We start from the raw sequence: 22,417 nt of genomic DNA on the forward strand, positions 1-22,417 counted from the left end.
TCACCAGTGAAGATTGCTGGACTAAAAACCTGTTTGACTGCCAACAAAAACAGAGACTGGTTCAGGAGGTGATCACTAGAAGGACTTTCAAGCATCACCAAGTGATCAAACTGGTTTTGATGTTTTTTTTTTATGAGTATTCTAAATATTTATTCTTTATAAGTATTCTAAATATTTATTCTTTGAGTATTCTAAAAATATATTTTAAAGGCATAAATTACGGAACACCCTGTTTATTTCAGATTGGTAAAAGGTATTCTACCCTCCATTCAACCATGTTTTGTTTTTCAGGTAGTTGAGTGTTAAGCTTTGTGGATGTGTGTCTCAGTGTATAGACAACAGATGAAGGAATATCCTCCCTGCACACAAATTGAACCTTATTTGCTACCACTGGCTGAAGAGGATGAAGACGAGGATGACCACAAAATACTCGAGTTCGAGCTGGACACAGTCCACGGATCGTCCATTAAGCACAAGCATGTAAGTAGGACACGTTTCTTTTCGTGTAAATCGTGGTTCGCATATTATAAATGTTTCCAATTTCACCCATATTATCATTGCTGTTTAGCAAAAAAAGTAAAGATTTCAATATAACAATAAATTTAAGATTATATTAAAGGCTTTATTATTTAAATTCCCTCAATTGGGCAATAAACCATGGTGTATTAAAACCATTGCGTAGTAAAACCATAGTGTATTTTAAAATCGCTGCAACATTGAGAGAGAAGTTAAAATGAAGCATATTTTTATAAAGTGGCATCATGTTTTGGAATAAGAAAGCAATCTTTACAAATTTGAAACATTAAAGCCATTCGTCGTGGAGGCTATGGTTCTGCCATTTTAAAATTATGATATAATTGTGGCAAATAGGTCAACATTGCATGACAGCTGCCTTAATTTCTCACACAGCATACTATTTAAGCCATCGTGGTTTAATTTAATACCTTGCCTTGATGAATTACCGTATCTGAAAACTACTTCCGCTGTGTAAAATAAACCTGTGAGGTCGTTTGAAATGAACTCTTCTGTAAGATCGAAATAAATTAAGTGTTTAGAGATCTTAAACCTACTTTGATAGGATCAAAAATGTTCATAGTATTTGCTGAACTTAATGGACCTTGCAATCGACACAAATAGTCAGGCGGACACGTTATTGTACTGATATAAAATAAATATAAATGTCAGATGGGTATCTTAAAATGTGAGAATCATTGGAAGTTTTCCATATGTTTTGCTTACCCATCCAGCCCATCTCTTGAGCTTCGATTACCTTGAGAAAAAGTCATTTCCGTCATTTTAATCGAAAGTCTTCCCAACATTTTATACCAAAAGTCTTTAAGTCGAACCATGAAGCCTTAAAGAAGAAGACTATCGCATTCTAAAAGCTTCTACAACAACCGTTATCTATCTGTCACGAATCTTAAGAGTGCCGTATATCGATAAATCGATTTTTTATCGGTATCTTTGAAAGTTAACAATAAAAACATGTCTTAAGTAATCCCTCTTGTTGGATAAACATTTCCCGGAAATTATTGTCTGGAAAATAGGAATTCTGTTAAGACTTTTTTCTAACGGCTGTTTTGTAATGGACTTTTACTAAAACACATTTGGCATTTGAATGTATTAAGTTTTGTCATATTCTATCAGACATTTAGAAAACATGGAAGTTAAATTTCCAAAAATAGCATAATAACAAGTCTTTTGCGAAAGATGTACGGTGAAGTTGTTTAATATCGGGCAGACAGTAAAATAAAAGAGGAAATAACGTTTTTAATTTTTAATCTAATGATCAAATTTTAGAAAGCGGAAGAAGTAATTTAATAATTAAGCTAAAGCAGTAATTCCCAAAGTGGTCTATATAGAACCCCAGGGGTCGACGACAACCTGCAAGGGGTTCATGTCAAGTGAAAAAAAATTTGGGGTTCATGAAATGAAAACGGGGCCAACGATAGTGGATCTCATATAAACAGGTCGTGACTTTTAATTTTGGCACTTCATGAATGGAATAATCAACATACACTGATAGTACCTATTTACTTACATTATAATTTATAATATCAAAACATATCTATCTACATTCTACATAATTTGTGAAAGTAGCTATGAAGTAAAAATTTTATTAAAATGTCAGTTATTAGGATTAAATTTTTGATATATGAAACTGAATTATTATAAACTAGCAGTTGAATGCAGCTCCGCCCGTGTACCTTTTTATTTTTACTGCCTGTAGGGTTTCTGCCTGTAGGGTATTTTGTTACAAAAAGTATTTTTCTGCGGTAAATTGTATCATAGCCTGTGTCAACTCTTTAGCTAGCTAGACCTCCAATTTTATCTGCGCACAAAATCACGAAGATTTGTTACCTAGTTTTTACGTGAAAACGTAATAAACAGACCGACAATACACTACTACGGCTTTGTATACAAACGTATTTCTGCAATTACAATATTAGTAGCGGAGTACGGGTTTCATAGTGCACCATTTTATTCCATTTACATATTAATTGAATTAAATTAGTTTGAATTTAATTAATGTATAAAATTGACATGTTTTTTTTTCTTAAGTTTTTCACACTACACTTCACAACAGTTAGAAATTTAAATCTTTCACAGTGAGTAGCATTATACCAGCTGTCAAAAATACATTTGAAGTTGATGAATTTACATAAAATCAATATCAGGTAAGCAGGGGGTCAACCCAAAACCGAAAAACATGGCAAGGGGTCTACAAGACGAAAGTTCAGGAACCACTGGGCTAAAGCAAAATCAAACGAAATCATGTTTCCTGGTACTACAGTCCATGTTGGACTATGACCTCCCTAACAATTGGGTACTTGCACTTTAAGAAAAAGATCACAAATACCCACACATGTGAGCTATGACGTCAGCCCCAGCTGATCGTCTATTGCCAAAATGGTGTGATAAAGTTGAGCTAAGTTTTTCCTCATAAGTAAAGAGATCACATCAAATTTGTACTACTACAATACTTTTTGGCTTATCTTTTTGCTTTCTGAATTCTTATTTTTAATGTCTTGGGGTTAACCTCATATAGCCATATCTTCTTCGTTACCCATGGCATTAGCCATTAAAGATTTGTTTGTGTTTTTCAGTTACAATCCATTATTTTCATGTCCCACTCAATGAACTCTTTTTGATTTTATACATTTTATAATATCCTTTTCCTTAAAAATATTTAGTATTTCATCGTTAACTTTCCTTTGCATCCCATCACCTGGGCCAAAAATGTTTCTCAAGATTTTCTTCTCCCGGGCACCTTTTCATGTTTTGTGGTCAAGATCCAAGTCCCTGGCCCATTCGTTGGTCTGGTGCTGGCCAGGCCACAGTTTTATACACCCTAAGTTTTGTTCATCGTGTTATTGCTTTAGATTTTGTTAATTTCTGAGGTGCATAAAAAACTCTGGTTATCAGATCAAAGTCTTTGCTTGATTTCTAGGATCATGTCTTTGCTTGATTTCTAGGATCATATCTTTGTTTTCGGATACAATTGATCCCAGGTACTTAAATTCAGTAACTCTTTCGATCTTTTTTTTCCCATTCATCTTCAATTAAATATCTGTATCAGTTTCTTTACTATCCATGCAAAATCAAGCACGGAAGCATAATTTTATGCGTAAATTTAGATTTTGATTTATCACCTCCTAACGTAACGAATAGAATTTTAACATAATATTCATCACCTAATATAATATTCATCACCATTAGAATTTTAAAAAACAGCAACGAAATTAACACAAAAATGGTGCTTTGAAATCGATATTTTTTGTGAACTATTAGATAGATTTCTACCCATGTTTGGATTATAACCTTTCATCTATTTCTTAGACTAATATTATTTTTATCCTCTGCGTTAAACAGCGTGTCCATATTGGATTTGAGACTTAATTAATAATTAATACATGTTAAGCCTTGTAATTGTGAACCTAACCCTGAAGACAAGAGTACTTTTGGATCAATTGATTAACATTATATAAAAAATTCCCTTAATCCTGGTGGAAAATCTGGTGCTCAATCATCAATGACAATATATTTTGTAAATAATAATATAAAAACTGCGTAACGAATGTGACTCCACTTTTTGTACAAGATGTTTTAAATAATTTAAACACTTTTCACAAAGTTACAACATGAAAACAGTGACATTTAAAAAAAATAATAAATAAATAAATTCTAGGAAAAAATTCATGTGAAAAAGCATATATTATTTCTCCTTAAATGCCTGGTTTCAGTACAAAATTGTTTGACAGGTAGCATTGTAAGTCCTTTGTAAATTTATTTTTTCGAACAAGTATTTAGATGAACAAAAATTTTGTTTGCTGGTTACGAGTGTGTGGCTTATAGTGAATGAATTAAAAATATCTTAATGTGTGATATTCCTTCATTGAAAGATTTCGAAAAATTTCAATTCTTTTTCTTTTATTTATTGGTTTGCTATTTACAGTGAAGTTTATAAAAAATAAAATAATGAATAAATAATGATTAAAATAAACAAATGGTTAAAGTAAATGATTCGATCTAAAAACAGGAACTCAGATAGCTTGTATAATTTTAATAATGTATGAAAAATTTTAAAAAAAATTTTGCAGTCGACAGGAAATTTTAGTGCTGCCATCTATCCTTGTAATATAGAAAAAGATAAAAACCTCAAATACTTTTGCTTCTCCAATCCTTGTTTATCCGTCTTACCTACTTAACCTTCTTATATCTCAAAATATTTAACGGAAAGTGTTACTTTGAATAAAATTTTAGCTATGTGTAAAATTTTCACATCATTCAATATTTTGAATCAGATTAGTTTCTACGCTGCTACTTACTTTTTAAAAAAATATTATTTGAAATATGGTGTATAACTTTTGAAATCGTTTTGCAATAGAATATAGACAAAGTACACATTTAAATACTTTGTGATAAAATAAATTAAAAAAGACACTGGTTTTGATATTTATCTATAAGTGGGGAACGCATTTTTTTTTTAAACTACTCAGCAAAATTTTAAACAGCCTAACAAAAATATTTTAAACTACTGAAATGTTTTCTTTTCCTTTACGGTCTTAATTATGTTGTATGAATAAGGCGAAAAAAAGTAGGGTTGCTGATTATAGTTGTTGTTTTAGAATAACAATAACATATCTAAATAAACTACCGACTTTCCATCTGCTTTTTTTAAAAATTTTATAAGAAATTCTTGCAACACATTTTAAGATAAACTTTATATGAAATGATATATAAAATGCTTTTAAAATTAGCCGAAACTATTTAAACTCTATTCTTATTATTTCTTGATTTTTAAGTTGCACCCAATATTTTTTTTATTTTTTCGTGCTGACCTGTAGAAAACAGTTTTTTTTTTTTAATTATATAATTTAATAATTTGTTTATTTTTTTGATGATTTTTATTATTTTATTTATTTTATTTAATTATTATTTTTTTCACTTTTTATTTTTATTTAATTTCATTTTATAAATATTCTTTGAAATATTTTACTTTTTATTTTATTTACTTATTTTCGTTTTTCATATACTTTTAATTATTCATACATTGTTATTTATTTGTTTTGAGAGTATACATACGAAATGGAATTCTCGAGAATGTAGCTTTAGAGTTTATTGGCATTATTTTTAAACATTTATAACTGTTAAAACGCATTAGTTCAACCGAAAAATTCACATTTTGGAGAAATTTAGGGTAGTATTCTCTCTTAAACTGTAAATTTAATTAAATCAATCTGTTATTGATTCAATTGAAATTTCACATTTAATTATACACAACCTAACAACACTGATTTCGGTACTTAAACGACTATGTTATAGTGAAAATAACACAAAAGAATCACAAATTTAAGACAAAAATGCACAGTTAAGTTTCACAAATTTTACAACTGAAGGTGCAAATAATATAACCGTTTAATAAGACCCAAAAAAAGGAAACGCCAAAAATCTTATGTCCAAAATTTATAACACAATTTAGCAACATTGATAAACGTTTTATGTAAATTACCATAGGTTTAGATGGTTAATAGCAAAACGATCCCAAATGACTTTAAGTTAGAAACACAAGATGAAACTGAAATATTAATATTCCAAAACTTTTATGGTAACAGATGCAAATGCAATAATAACCAACAAATGACACGAAAAATGTGAAATGTAAAAAGTATCGCAAAATTATACATGATGAAAATCAAAGCCAAAATAATAACGCGGATACAGCAATTCACTTGTTGAAACAAAGCCAAATGTATAAAAATATTGCAAAAATACACGTTGAAGGAATTATCGTGCAAGTATTGTTGAATCGAAGTGAAATGTAGAACTCATTGCGAAAAAACGCACTACAAAAGCAGTTATGATAGTATCATCATAGTTGGCCAGACAGCCCAATGTGAGCCAATGCCTTCCTCTGAAGATTTCTCCATGACGACTTCCGATTTATCTTTGATCTCCAGTTCTTTTCATTAATTGCGAGAAAATCAGACTCCACTGAGTCAGCCCATCTCAACCGCGGCCTTCCCCGCTTTCTTGTTCCAGTGGGTCTAAAAAGCAGTATCTTTTTTACTGTGTTGTCATCACTCATTCGAATCACGTGGGCGATCTAACTCATTCTATTTATTTTTTATGTATTTAATAATATCAGGTTGTTTATAAATCTTGCACAGTTCAAAGTTAAATCTCCTTCCCCAGTTATTGTTTTTATTTACACCACCAAGTATACTCCGTAAAATCTTTCTCTCAAATATGATAGTATATCAAATTATGATATAGTATACATATAAAATTTCGCTTGTTGAAACAAAATGAAATATTGAAAACACGGCGAAAGTATGCAATAAAAAATCATTGCATAAACCATACATTGCGTAAAAAATTGTGCATAACATGTCACTCGTTGAAACAGCGAAATATAGAAATCATTGCGAAAATAAACGCAACAAAAATCATTGTGAAAGTATACATTACATATCATTTGTTGAATCGAAGTGACATGCAGAAGTCATTGCGAAAATAAAGATTACTAATTTATTGGTGAAAGTATGGATAGAACATTTCATTTGACAAGAAAAGTAGAAGTTTTGACGAAAATATACAAATGTGATTATTAAAGTATGCATCCAACATTTCGCTTGTTGCGAAAAGTAGAAGGGCATACAATGACTTACACTATATCGCTATATCGCAATGTATCGTTATATTGTATGCCACCGCTGTATTGTATTGCTATATTGACTTGCTGTCAAAAGTTATTGCGAAAATATACAAATATAATGGTGAAAGTATAGATCATTTTGCTTGTTATCAAAAATAGAAGTTATTGCGAAAATTTTCAAACATATTGCGCGTATTTCACAAATGGGTGTAATGGAACTCAGCTAAAGTATGTCTTTAAATACTTTTTAACAAAGTAAATAAATAAAAATACGTTGACAATTATGTATTAATTAGGTATTATTTAGGTGAGGATTTTATTGATATTAATATGTTCATAGAAATAGAAATTACCTAAAATAATAGAAATTTCCTAAAAAATTATCTCAAAAATAATAGTTATTATTTTTTCAGAATGCTTAAACGTACTATCCGTAATGTTTGACTGTAAATGAAAATATACGTTAAAAAAGCCTCAGTAAAAGTTTGATTTTTAACTAAAGGTTTTGTTTGATGGTTTCTTAAAATTGCTTTTTCTTAATTTTTTAAAAATATCGTAATTATTGTTGCATATCTTAATTTTTCTACTTGCCGACCTGACAGTGTAGGGGTTAGGGAACTAGTTTTTGCACCAGAAAGGTTTTGGATTCGATACAAAGGCATGGATGTTCTTACATTCTTTGTATTATCTTCGACAAGGCATGAATATTCTTACATTCTTCGTATTATCTTCGACAAGGCATGAATATTCTTACATTCTTTGTATTATCTTCGACAATACAATTGGCCAACTAATCTGCCGTAATACGCCTGAATTGAAAAAAATTTCAACCCAGCTGGGCTTTGGAGAAGAAAAAAAATCGTTTTCTCCCACTTTTCTGAGGATTTTATTTATCAATTTTCAGGTTATATTTCATAATTTATTAATAACTTTCAACTACCAAATGTATGAAGAATAATAGATGGAAATAGCAATAAACAGGAATGGAATGTAATAAGAATGAAATGGAATAAAAATGGAATAAGACTGAAATAAGAAATGGATGGAATGGAATAAGAAATAAACATAACAATAATAAAAAGAGTGGAATGGAAGTAACAGAAATGGAATAAAAATAACAGGAAGATAAAAATAGTATGAATATAATAATAGCATAATAACATAAATATAACAGAAATGGAAAAAGAAAGAAAAATAGAAATAACGTACGAGAAATACGTCAAACGCTTACCGCGAGCATTGCTCTCATTCTTTTTATTACAGGAAATAAATCAAGCAATGGCGATAATGAAAATGCTACAGAATTAGATCTGAAAAGAGCGAACTCGGAAATGATAAAAATGTTATTTTATTGATGAGAAATCCCGAAGGACAAAAAAAAGAATTTATTACGACAAGAAGATAGAAAAAAAACAAACATTTGAAAATATTGCCGTAAATTCTAATAACAGATAATAAACGTTGTTGTCTTCCAATCATTAAATATAAAAAAGATCTAAATTGATATTTTCAAAAGGAAATACGATAAATTTATATTTCAAACATAGTGAATAATTAGTAATAAAAAAAAATCTTTCATGTTTACATTGCCTTCCATGGATTAAATATGAAAAAGCTTTACTTATATATTTTCAAAATTAAATTAGGTTTATATTTTAAACGTTACAAATAATGTGTTACCAAAAAATATTTTCTTGCTACGTTTACATTGCCTTTCTGTAATTAAATATGAAAAATCTTTACAATTATATTTTGAAAATGAAATACATTGTGTTTATACTTCAAACACTATAAATAATTTGTTACGAAAAATGTCTACTTACTACGTTTACATTGTCTTTCAATGCTTATAAATAATAAAGTTTCACAATTATATTTTCAAAATGAAATAAATTACGTTTACATTTCAAACGTTATAAATAATTTGCTAACAAGAAATTTTTTCTTACTACGTTAACACTGTCTTCCAACAATTAAATATAAAAAAAGCTCTTCATTAATATCGTCAAAATGGAATACATAAAATTTTTTATTTCAAGCGTTGTAAATAGTTTGTCAACAAGAAATTTCTTCTTACTACGTTAACACTGTCTTCCAACAATTAAATATAAAAAAAGCTCTTCATTAATATCTTTAAAATGGAATACATTAAATTTATATTTCAAGCGTTGTAAATAATTTGTTAACAAAAAATTTCTTCTCACTACGTTAACACTGTCTTCCAACAATTAAATATAAAAAAAAGCTCTTCAGTAATATCTTCAAAATGGAATACATTAAATTTATATTCCAAGCGTTGTAAATAACTAGTAACAGAAAATATTTTCATGGGGCGTATCTTCATATCTTTATTTATTTCATACTAATATGAAATGAAAGTTAAAAAATAGTAAATTGAAATTTTTATAAACTATGCTGTTTAAGAGAAATAAATAGTTGTATCTCTAATGTACCAAAAACAAACACTTGTAATGGCTTTAAGCGGAGAGTACAAGTACAAGTGGAAATTTGAGAAATCTAGTTAATCGAAAAGTATAATCGAAATTTCCACAAAAGAATTTCTATTTTGAAATACAAATTTTAGTTGCAGTTGTCAAGAAATGATTGAAACACTCATAATTATTCAGTACAGAACTAAATCCTTTAGTTAATCGGAAAGTGGTCAAAATTTCTTTCAAAATACCACACTAACACTCACGAAAGCAAGTTAATCAGAGGGTTGAAGGAAGAAAAAAATGTACGTAATGAGAGAAAAAAAGAAGAAAAGAAACTATTCAAATTTTTGACTATTTATAAATTTGCTTGTTTTTAAAAAAGAAAAGGGAGATATTTAATTGTTTGTTTTTTTATAAAGGGAGACATTTAAGTTCTCTAGTTAGTCGGAAAGTGGTCGAAATTTCTTTACAGATTCCGCGCTAACACTCAAGAAAGCAAGTTAATCAGAACGTTTTAAAAATTAACGTAATGAGAAAAAAAAACTGTTCTAATTTTTGGCTATTTAAAAAAATTGCTTGTTTTTTAAAAAAAGGGAGTTCTTTTCTCACTTCTATGTTTGAATACAAAAAGTTCTGAATTTATTATTAATTATTGGAAGGTTTTGAAGGTATTGAAGTGAAAAGGGTTAAATTAATAATCTTAAACATAATTCTAAAAAAAATTATAAAACTAGCATTTTCTCATGAGATTTTCTTACTAATGTAATAAGTAGCAGCCAGAATAATCTCAATGAAATTATTTCAAAATTTCTCAATTTATTTCCAATACTTGCAATGAATCTTGCACAAAATTGAATACTGATAATCAGCATTATCATTACGGAATTTTATATTAAACGTATTATGAAATAAATACTATAAGTAAATATTATTCTTCTTATACCCTGAAACGTTAACGAATACTATTATTAATACTAACTTACAACGATACTTTTGTGTCACCAGGGTGTAATAAATTAAACTATTTTTTTTTTACTTATTATTTATTAATTGAGGGGTTTTTTTTAGGAGGGAGGGAGGTTGAGGACTGTTTGTTTGATGTTCAAAAAGAAAATAAATAAAGAGTTGAATTTACTTACATCCGTCTAATCAAAATGCACCCAAACTTCGTATATTATTCTTAGTACTACTTAGAAAAAGTAATTAGACAGTCGAAGTGACTGGCGTACGTTAAATCTGTCGGGTCACAAAGTCTTCCATGTTCCCATAACAAATACCTCTTGGAGTAAAGAATTGGAGATTGATCTTTACTGGTGCAGGTCAAAATTACGATCTGTGGATGAATGAATGGGTTCGTTCTATAAACGAGCTGTGACATGCGTCTGAAGTTGTATTCTTGGCCATAGATGGCGCCACTGAAAAATAAGAAACGCACCTTCTGCCTTAAATTCGCTTGGTTTCAGCAAGCAAGTTTGCTAGTATTGGCAAGTTGCATTAGAAACAACAACATTATTAGTGTATAGATTATGTATTTTTCAATAACAATTATAATTCAATAATAATATTTTTCAACTATTATCAATGCTAGAAAATAAGTAATAATTATAATTGTTACTATTATTGGAAGCAGTAATAAATATTTTTGAAAAATAAGTACTATTAATGACAGTGGCACTGATAAAATAAGCTATTAGTATTTAGAAATAACAGAAAGAATAAAATCAATAATTATAATTACTTTCATTTTCTTGAAATGATTTTATTTATTTTATTATTCGCATTCCTTTTTCCATCAATTGAATTAGATATTTCCCCTTTTTCTATTTTCATAATCTTTATGCATTTTGATAACACGAAATTTCATTATTTAAAAACAAGCTCATTTCGATATGCAAAACTAAGCAATAAGGTTACAGAAATATGTTTAATTTTTCATCATAAAACATAGCATTACTAAACTATATATTTAATTTAGCAATAGAGTAACAACCATTTAGAATTATTGAAAACATATTTACTCCAGAAAAAGCTATCAAATCTTATGAAATTCATTTAGTTGACGGGATGAACAGATATAAAATAGAATAATAAATTTATGAATAATGAAGAGATAGAATAATAAATTTATTAATAATGATAGGACACAATGGCCTCGTATCTGAAATAAAATAAGACTGCTATGTTTGTATAATGAGATTATGGCCCTAGGTGGTATCTTTATTAGAATATTAATAAAAGATATTTTCTCCCTTCAATTTAGAAATGAGAATTTTAAAACTTTAATCAGTTTTTTTCCGTAGGCATTCGAAAACTATATCAGCATAAAACTACCAGTTTATATTTACGAAACTTTTTTAATCTTTCAAAAATTTGTACTATTTTTTTTATATGCTCCCATACACTATTGAATTGTTTTTGCCTCTGAAAGCGCCAATTTCTGCTACGTTTGCAAACCGTCAGATGACAGCGATTGATTGTTTAATGTCGAGCACAAGAATGTGTGAGTTTGTCTTCTTGCACGCTGCTGAACGTTCCACAAAAATGGAAACTCACTAATACAAAAGGGATTGATGTTTTTAATTGTGTAATAAAGATAATTAAGCACTCATAGAAATATTTGCACAAATTAAATAATCTTAAATCATTAAATGCTTCTATTCTATTAAGCCTAATTCGAACCTTTTTAAAAAATACTCTCCGTGATGTGCACATGGTTGATAAACAAACTAATTTCATTTCAAAAATTGCTTAGTGCGTGCATTCAAAATTAATAGTTCTTGCTGTAAATTGTCTGGTAGAAATAACTTTACTGTTTCTGTAAGTGAGTTTTATATATTATTTTCATGTTTTGTTATTGCAAGTTTTGATGCTATCGAACAACAAAAATGACGGCAATTACTTTGCAACAATAGAAGCGTAATATTTGTAGTTTTTTTTCTACACCCAGATCTTTCCTTGGTATTTCATTACACCATTTTTGGTGCCAAGTCCTTTTTTGGTGCTACGAAACGCTAAAAATGTTTTACAATGTATAAGATTGCCAGATAAACTCNACATCAAAAAGAATATAAAAACAATAAGATGTTGCCAGCACAGGAAACTCAAACTATCTAACTAATCTCGAACTCAAACCTCAACAAGTGTGTTCCACTAAGACCATCTATACATATTTCTAGAATCCTTGCCAAAATGAAGTCGGAAGAATATATATACACTTTAGGGGTAGAAGATAAACGAAAAAAAAAGGTATATACCACCTTGATCAAAAAATTCCCAGAGTGACCCCCGGGTGTGTTTTTATTAAGTTGGTACATCTGTTGTTGATATTCCCCCTAAGTCTTAGCGTTATAACTTGACATTTGCAAAAGTTACGTGGCCAAGAATACATCTATCTCTGTGTGAGTTGGCGATTTTTTACAATTTTAGAAATGGATTTAAATTTGCAACAACGAACTTGCATTAAATTTTGCTTAAAAAAGGATTTAATGGTGCGCGAATGTTGGAATAGTGTTTCGGCAACGATTCTCCAAAGAAAACGGTCGTTTACCAGTGACACGAGCTGTTCAAAAGTGGTCGTGAGTCAATCGAAGATGATGAACGCAGTGGCAGACCATCGACATCGAAAACCGACGAAAACATTGATAAAGTAAAAGAAATGTTGGTCAATAGCTGCAAATTAACCATCAGAGAGATAGTGGAGGGTTTGAGCATTGCCTATGGATCCGTCCAAGACATTTTGGTTAATGATTTGGGTTTCCGTCGAGTAGCAGCAAAGTTGATGCCAAAAGACCTCAATTTCGTGCAAAAAAGAGTCCGTGTTGACGTCGCAAGAGACAAGATTTGCGAGATTGAATCCGATCCCACATTCGTCAAAAGGATCATTACTGGAGACGAGAAGTGGGTTTATGAGTACGACGCGCAATCCAGACATCAGGCAAGTGAATGGTGTTCATCAAATGGTAATGCCGTTCATCAAAGTGAAAATCGCAGGAAGCGCTGATGGACATACCGAAAATCGAATATAAAAAATGTTTCGAGGATTGGATCAAGCGCAGACATAAATGTGTTGCAGTCGATGGGGATTACTTTGAAGGAGACAATATAGATTTAGATGAATGAACTTGTATTTTTAATTTTCTGAATAAATTCCGGGAACTTTTTGATCAAGGTGGTATATCTAAATCAGTCAAATTATTAAAGCGAAATGACAAATTTTCAAACCAGTTTGAATGCCTAATAAAAGTGTTTCTAGCAGTCACCATTTAACTCATCGCTGTTCGGCATTGATATAGTATTTGAAGTTTTCAGTCCCACCTTCCTAAAAATTTATTCGTTAGATTTCGATAGCATTTTTGTTTCTTAGATATGTATTAACTATCAATAATGTACATATTTTTTGACTTTCATTTTTGTCGAGGATTCTAAAAATATATATTAAATTTCATCATTACAAAACAGGTTTTTAAGGTCCAGTAGATTGAATGATAACTATTTGTCATTAATAATATATTGAGTTCCATAGTGAGAAAAGGGGTCTTTAAAAGAAATTCGTATGAAAGAAACTGCATAAAACGTAATACTCAGTTTAATATTGTGTTTAATCACGAGCTATCACAAAGGAAAAATAAATACCCTCTTATGAAACAAGATTTCATTTTACATAAAATCGGGAGAAAAAAAAATTATGTCGTTGACATTATATTATACTGTGGTTGACGCCGCAGGTGGTTTATTTTAGGAGTAATAGAAACGACGTTCTCTACCATGAAATGCTTCATTTTGGTAGGATGAGTTTGAGAGCGTTAACCAGTTTATTCTGTTGACTTAGAAACGTGTTCGGATAGTTTCAATGTTTCATACAATATCATTTAATTTAGGTACACGAATAAAACAACCTTTCAGAGAAAATGATGAAAAGATGTATTAATATATAGTTATATTCGAGAAAAATTTGAATAAATGGGATGAGTCGTTTTTTATTTTATATTCAACTTTATCGAAGTCTCATATTTGGAATTAATACGCTTGTTGCATTTCATAAAGTATCGCACTATGAAATCAGCAAAGCGTGTAATCCATACATTATGATACTCATCGATTCACAGATTGATATTAAGGTTGTTTTTCGAAGGCTCTGTCGTCTTATGAAATAAAACTTTTTTGTGAATAATATGCCATTTTCATAACTGCTGTTAGTTAGCGACTTTTATTTATAACGGTCGGGTCAAATTAGGCCTATTTTTAGTCAGCGTGCTATGCTCAATTTGAAAATGGCGCAAAACTAGAAAAAGTCGCAATTTTGAAACAATGAAAAGCGTTTGTGATTTAATTTTTCAGCATTTAAACGATTACTCTAATTCTGCATTATCCGAGCTCTTAAAGATTAACAAAAACTGAGAATTATTCAACAATTTTTGGCGTAAAAATCGCTTCAAATAGTCAATGTTTAGAAAAGAATAACTTTTAAAATATTTAAGTCATTTGCCCGATCTAAGGACCAAATAATTCCTTATGGAAGGTGTTACAAAAGGTTTAAAATTGTAGCTTTTCCTAAAGTGTAAGGCACTTAAACTGTGGATCTTTATTTTATTTTTTTATTTTCTTTAAGAGAGAAATTTGAAAAACACTGTTTAAGAGGATTTTTTTTTTCAGTTCTATTGTCAAACCATTTGCTTATTCTTACTTGCCAACTTATGGTTTATTCTTTGATGGTTAGTAGCCGCCATGAAGTGGATCTCAAATCATTGTAGTCACTTATTCTTATTTTTTCAACTTATGGTTTATTATTTGATGGTTATAGTAGTCGCAATGCTGCCATGAAGTGGATCTCAAATCATTGTAGTCACTTATTCTTATTTTTTCAACTTATGGTTTATTATTTGATGGTTAGTAGTCGCAATGCTGCCATGAAGTGGATCTCAAATCATTGTAGTCACCTATTCTTATTTTTTCAACTTATGGTTTATTCTTTGATGGTTTAGTCACAATGTTGCCATGAAGTGGGTCTCAAGTCATTGTAGTCACATTTGCCAACTTATGGTTCATTCATCGATGGTTAGTAGTCGCAATATTGCCATGAAGTGGATCTCAAATCATTGTAGTCACATTTGCCAACTTATGGTTCCAGTGGCGTACGCAAGGGAGGGGTTTAGGGGTCGAAACACCCGCCTTGAGCTCAGACAAAATGGAAAAAATAAAAATTTTAGTAGAAATTATGTGGGCTATTTTTTAAAACTATATATTTTTATTTGCCTTATGCCTACTTTTTTTTCCTCGCGGTATTTCTCAGAATACTGAGAAAACATTTACTATAATAGGGTTGTACTTTTGAAACCAAATTCACGTGATACTGGTACGGACTGGTTCCTTTCTGTCCTGCCATTCGCGATAGTTTTCAAGACTGGCTGTTGTCATTCGCGAGGTCTTTACTCGATGATTCTGGAATCCTAGACGTTCTGTCGTCTTTGACACAATTCGAGAATTTTGGAGATGCGGTGAAAAATTATATAGAAGGGGGAACGGAGTACAGTGGAGTTAGTACTTGTATATAGTGTAAATAATTTTCTTTTATCTTCTATTGTTTCTATAACTATGTATCAAATTGCGATTTCATTGTTATGCATAACCCAGACTTGAATTTTGATTTTCAACTGTTGTACATTATGAGATTTAACTTACTGTTAACGCAGCACCCCCTTCCCATCCTCCAATTTATTTTCTATTGCGATGAAAGAGTAGATATTCAACACTGGATAGGTACTCTAATAAAACTTGAATAGTTAGCTAGTGGAGTTAGTCAAACTAAGAGTTATCTCTGCCGCTTGTCGTTAAATCTGTTTTGTTTTGTCTTAACAAAAAGTTCATTCAATCGCGGAACCCGTCGTCGCCACTATTTCGACTAGTGAAGAAATCAGTAACAATACCTTAGGACAGGGGTGGCGAACCTTTATACACCAACATACCATTTTCTCTAAAAAAATTGCTTAATAAGCTCATAGACGTGCCGTCAAATAGTTTTGACTTCGTGATTATTGGGAAAATAATAATACTAAACACTATCAACTCAAACCACTTTATTTACATTGAAAAAACAATACATTTTGCAATGTCTCAGTTATGCACGTAATTCAACTTGAAGTAACATCAGTGTGACTTCTGTTGTTGCAGATTAGATGGCCAATAACTTATATTAGGTTGCAAGATGTTAGTTTAAGCAGGACTGTTGATCTTTTTTGATAGTTATTTATTGTTAGCTTGTTTTTTACGGTTATTAATTGTTTTTTTAGTATTAGTTTTTAATTTTTTATTAATAGTTGTTTATTATTTTGCTTTTTTTGTGAATTTTAATATAATTGTTACATATGCTTCATAGCGTAATAACATTTGTGTAATAACAATTCATTGTGTAACAACAATTGTGATCGGTGGAGTGCCCAAAATATTGTGTCGCGTACCATTGGTTCGCCATCCCTGCCTTAGGAGATACTGTGCTCGATGAAGTTATTCACTCCAGCTCGAAACTTTGAGATCGTAGCATAGCGGATATTTCTGTGCCTATATCTATATATCTATATATCTATATCTTGGCAGAGATCTTGATCTTTAGGATGTCAAAACGCAAGAATTTAATAATTTTTAATCAGTTTGAGAAAAATCATGACCTGAAATTAGTGAGGTCATAGCAGCATCTAATACCAATATAAGTTTTTCCGTTGTACAGAAATGTGATACTCCCGTTGAAGAAAATGTTTCCAGCATAACAAAATCTGATAAATGTAAAAGTGGCCCTCAAAGTGTTACTTTCCACCCAATATCACATTGGACTTTTTGCAGAAGATATTACATGCAAGAAGATATTACATTATGATCTTAAACTTAAAAAATCAAATCAAAATTTAACTAAACAATGCTGTCTAAATAAAGAGTCAAAATTGTCTAGCTGTCTAAATTAGGGAAATAATAGTGCTTTATTACATATTCAAATTTCTTTTAGTAGTTTCAGAAAATTACGAACACCCCCATTGAAAAAATCCTGCGTACGCCACTGTATGGTTCATTCATCGATGGTTAGTAGTCGCAATGTTGCCATGAAGTGGATCTCAAATCATTGTAGTCACTTATTCTTATTTGTCAACTTACGGTTTATTCTTCGATGGTTAGTAGTCGCAATGTTGCCTTGAAGTGGATCCCAAGTCATTGTAGTCACATATTCTTATTTGTCAACTTATGGTTTATTCTTCGATGGTTAGTAGTCGCAATATTGCCATGAAGTGGATCCCAAGTCATTGTAGGCACATATTCTTATTTTTTCAACTTATGGTTTATTCTTTGATGGTTAGAAGTCGCAATGTTGCTATGAAGTGGATCTCAAATCATTGTAGTCACTTATTCTTATTTTTTCAACTTATGGTTTATTCTTCGATGGTTAGTAGTCGCAATATTGCCATGAAGTGGATCCCAAGTCATTGTAGTCACATATTCTTATTTTTTCAACTTATGGTTTATTCTTTGATGGTTAGTAGTCGCAATGTTGTTATGATGTGGATCTCAAATCATTGTAGACACTTATTCTTATTTGTCAACTTATGGTTTATTCTTCGATGGTTAGTAGTCGCAATATTGCCATGAAGTGGATCCCAAGTCATTGTAGTCACATATTCTTATTTTTTCAATTTATGGTTTATTCTTTGATGGTTAGTAGTCGCAATGTTGCCATGATGTGGATCTCAAATCATTGTAGTCACTTATTCTTATTTGTCAACTTATGGTTTATTCTTCGATGGTTAGTAGTCGCAATATTGCCTTGAAGTGGATACCAAGTCAGTGTAGTATCGCGGGTTAATGAGTTTTCGGGCACTCTAGGACAGCTATTCCCAATTTTTTTCACCAGTGGAACTCAAAATAATTAACCTTCTTCCGTCGGAACCACAACTTCATAGGTAAAGTAAATAAAGACAATGCGAATGTATTTACCAACAAAAGATTTTATTTTAAATATACTTCATAAGAGGAATGAAATTATTTCGTCGTTTAACCATTAATCTTAAGTTAGTTTTTATGTGCAACAGTTAAATTCTAAGGGTCGCGCAGCTGTATCTAGTCTAGTTCTAAACTTGTTTTTGGTGTAATGTATACTTGTAGCTGAAAATGAATAAACTAAGCAGAAATATACTTTTCCTTGAAGTAAAAACTAAAACGAACTGCCGTAAACGTAGAAAATGGTTGTAAGAAAGCATATTATTTTATTAACAAACTTGGAAATTTTATTTTAATTTGAAAAGCGCAATGAGAAATAATAATGAAGGTTTTATAAATGCATGATCTTTTTATAATTTATTCAATATATTGTTATCAGAAATATTATATTTATTCACAAAATTATCCATTTCTTTTTCAGTGTCAATTTAATTTAAATATTTTCATAAGGGCAACCGAAATGTGAAATAAATAATGGATTATAGATTATCTCTACTTATAAATAAAGATTTCAAAGGTTACTGGTTATGATTAATGTCCAAACTCTCGGAACCCCTTTAAGTCTTTTACAGACGATATTTTCAGTGTCAGACACAAAATAGTAAACATTCTTTTTTTCTCTCGATTGGTTGGGATTTGTGACCTTCAAAATTAGAGGAGTAGCCGCAATCTGAAAAATGTGGTCTCATTAGTTTATGCAGGAGTGCGTTTGGCCTCTAAATCCTATTACTTTCATCTTTTACGTATTTTGATATCTGAAAGAAGTCTTATTTTTAAATTTTTATTTCCCAAGAAATGTTGAGCCAATTACTTTCAAACTATATATTTTGTAGTTACTAGTGCAAAAATTCATATATCTTGTAAATCACGAGTTTTTCAACCACTATGAAATTAAACAATAAAATATTATAAATAATTATAAAACATAATTTCGTGCTAGGAATAGTATTTAAATAAAATAAAAATGTTAATTCAAATTTCATAAAAATTTTAATAAAAATAAAATGTTTAATAAATGTTAAATTTATTAAATAAAAATGTTTCATAATTGTCTGCAATTTTTTAAATTTGTTTTATTAATTCCCGAGATTTGACGGAGTATGCAAAAAAATAAAATTAACATAGCGGGATTCGACTGCTCTCACGTCTGAGCTATTAGAATCATATTTTCCAGATTTCTCCAAACACTAATAAATATTTCAAAGGTCAAGAATACATATCCGTCCAAAAAAGGGTATGTATATTTAAAGAAAATGCGCCTGTATAGTCAGTTCTACTTAATTAGAATATTTAAAGTTAGACCCTCAAACGATTATGATTGTGTCCTAGTCCTAGTGCATGAAAGAACGATGATTAGTTATTCAAGGTGTTCACTTTTTTTAAGCAAATTGTGCACTATACTCCTCTTTTTACTTAACTTAATCACCCCCCCCTAGTTAAATTTTTCACTGCACCCTTGAAATAGGCTAATAATGTCATGAGGTCGAAATTCCTTCTCTAGCAGTCTTCTGGAATCTAGACATTTCATAGATTTTATATTCAAACATATGCATGTAACTAAGTCCTTCGCTTCTAATAAAATATGCTGTCTTTTGACATGAATAATATAAGATAACAAACAGTTGATGTAGATTTGACAAATGTTTATTTTTTATGCAATTCTGTTTGCTAGGGTAAACGAAGATTACAGAAAATAGAGTCAAGGTTCTGACGTAATAAAAACAGCGCAGGTGTTACGTGGGCATGATAAAATGGAGTAGAATATTTTTGAATGATGCAAATGTGTTTTTTCTTCTTATCGTTTGAAGAAAAAAAAAAGTTTCTGTTATGAGTGATTAAACTTAAGAACTTTATCTAGTATGCCGTTAATACATAACAAAGTTATTTTGTGTTCGTAAACAAGTGCTAAAAACATTTTTTTTTCTTCGAGATTTAATCTTTTTTTTTAAAGCAGTATTTTTTTAATTGCTCATAATGGAAGCAATTAAAAGAACAAATATTACTGAAAAATCACATATTATAATAAGAGATTATAATATGTGATGTTATAATAAGATTTCAAAAGAAACGAGTGAGAAAAAAAAGTACGCGTACAATCCAAGGAAAAAATATTGATTTTGAGTACATATACAGAAAACTGTAAATGTAGAATAACATTTAAGTACGAGTAGAAAATAATGCTTTTATACTTGATATTTGATGAATAAGTAATTTTTATTTTAAATGTAATTTTAAATGACAAAATTTGAACGAAATTGGTTGAATAGTTCTTGAGAAATAGAAATTTTAAAATTTGGCTTTAAGTTTTTATAACTCAAAAACTATTTAACTATTTTCGTTTGAATTTTGTATTTTGTAGTTTAAAATGATGTAAAAAATTACATTCTTAAAAGACAAATTTTTTCAATCCTTTTTCCAAAACAGCTACTTCCTTAGTTCAGAAATAAGACTCTGTTAAAAAAAGGGTATGCTTATTCATAGAAAGTATGTTTTTGTATTTGATTTCTTAATTTAAAATTTTGAATCCACTAATTAATTAGCATATTTGATGTAACCGATTTAAAACATTGAGTCCCAATATGTGAAGATAAAATCACTAGATCATAAGTTATTCAATGTGATCATGTAATTCAGTGTGGGTGCATGTTTTTTTTTTTTTTTTTTTTTTTTTTTCAGCGACCTGCATAATTTTGCCCTCTTCTCTCACTGCTAAGGAATTATTATTTCTAAGAAACGAAATTTATTTGCTTGAGGCAAGCGATGTAACAAAACTAAGAGCGGTTGAAGTTTTAATTTGCTCTTTATTTTTAGCGTCTGGGATCTCGTGACAGTCTCAGGATTTATTGCATGTTTTCGTCTAAAACCGTTTCCGTTTCTAAACTGTTTTATGCATGTCAAGTAAAATAGATTAAGAAATGTGTTATGGTGACTTCGTTACGCGCATGCTCACTTTTGCTTAACAGGATTGCGTAAGATGTTAATTCTTTCGAAGCGAAATATCGCTATGTTCTTAGTAGATTCAGGTAATATATCTTGAAATATCGATACTTTCAAACTTCGCGATATTGATAATTTAAAATATATTTTCACAATATATCTTGACAACTAAAAAGAAGGATAAATATTGAATATACTATAATATTTTCAGTGACGATAAATAGCGAACTAATAGACGAATGAATGGCCTTCTGACTGAAATTTAAATATGTTGTGATGCCCGATAAATATTCTTCTATCTTAATCATTAAAGCTCTTACCTCCTTAAATCAATAAATAATCCCAAGAAACTGTAGCGGTAAGATATTACCTGATTAAAAATCTCATTCACTTAAAAAATAAACAAATTGGTAATAACAGCCAACCTCAAGCGCTCAAAAATAGGCGCCCATTTTCAAGATTAACAAGAAAGATGAGAGACAAAACTAGAAAAACCAGAGAAGCCGAGAGAGAGAAAAAAAAAGGAAAAACAGAACAAGAAAAACCACAATGGTTGAGAGAGGCAAATCAGGGTAAAATGCATTTCAAAGCGCTATGGAGAGATTGAGAGGAACTAATGCCCTTAACAAGGGAATCAGCATTCATATGAATAAAACAAAATTCCAGGGCATCAAAATGAGCTGAGTGACGGAGATAGAAATAATTTTGGCATTGTCTAAATTAAATTTATGCCAAAGATTCCAACAATGTGCAGCAATTGATGATTTTTCTTATTCCTGATACGGACATACCTATCGCGTATTTTTGAAGTGAATGATGTTTTTAATCAAGTAATTCTCACCTCCTTATTTATGGACAATTCTTTAAATGCAAAATATAAATAAATAGATTAATTAATAATATTTTTACA

General features: G+C 30.0%; 1 protein-coding gene across 2 annotated transcripts in view; it reads left to right on the plus strand.

Moving 5' to 3' along the window:
- The window catches only part of LOC107453731 (5'-AMP-activated protein kinase subunit gamma-1), a 334,655-nt gene that overhangs the window by 55,260 nt on the left and 256,978 nt on the right, over positions 1–22,417 (plus strand). For both annotated transcript variants that reach the window (XM_071183173.1, XM_016070657.3), the window contains exon 2: positions 292–480. In XM_071183173.1, coding sequence (XP_071039274.1) covers positions 316–480 — 165 coding nt within the window. In that variant the 5' untranslated portion in view covers positions 292–315. The remainder of the gene's footprint in view (positions 1–291; positions 481–22,417) is intronic.

This window comes from Parasteatoda tepidariorum, chromosome 7 (genome assembly GCF_043381705.1).
Source record: "Parasteatoda tepidariorum isolate YZ-2023 chromosome 7, CAS_Ptep_4.0, whole genome shotgun sequence".
Taxonomy (NCBI): Eukaryota; Metazoa; Arthropoda; class Arachnida; order Araneae; family Theridiidae; genus Parasteatoda; species Parasteatoda tepidariorum.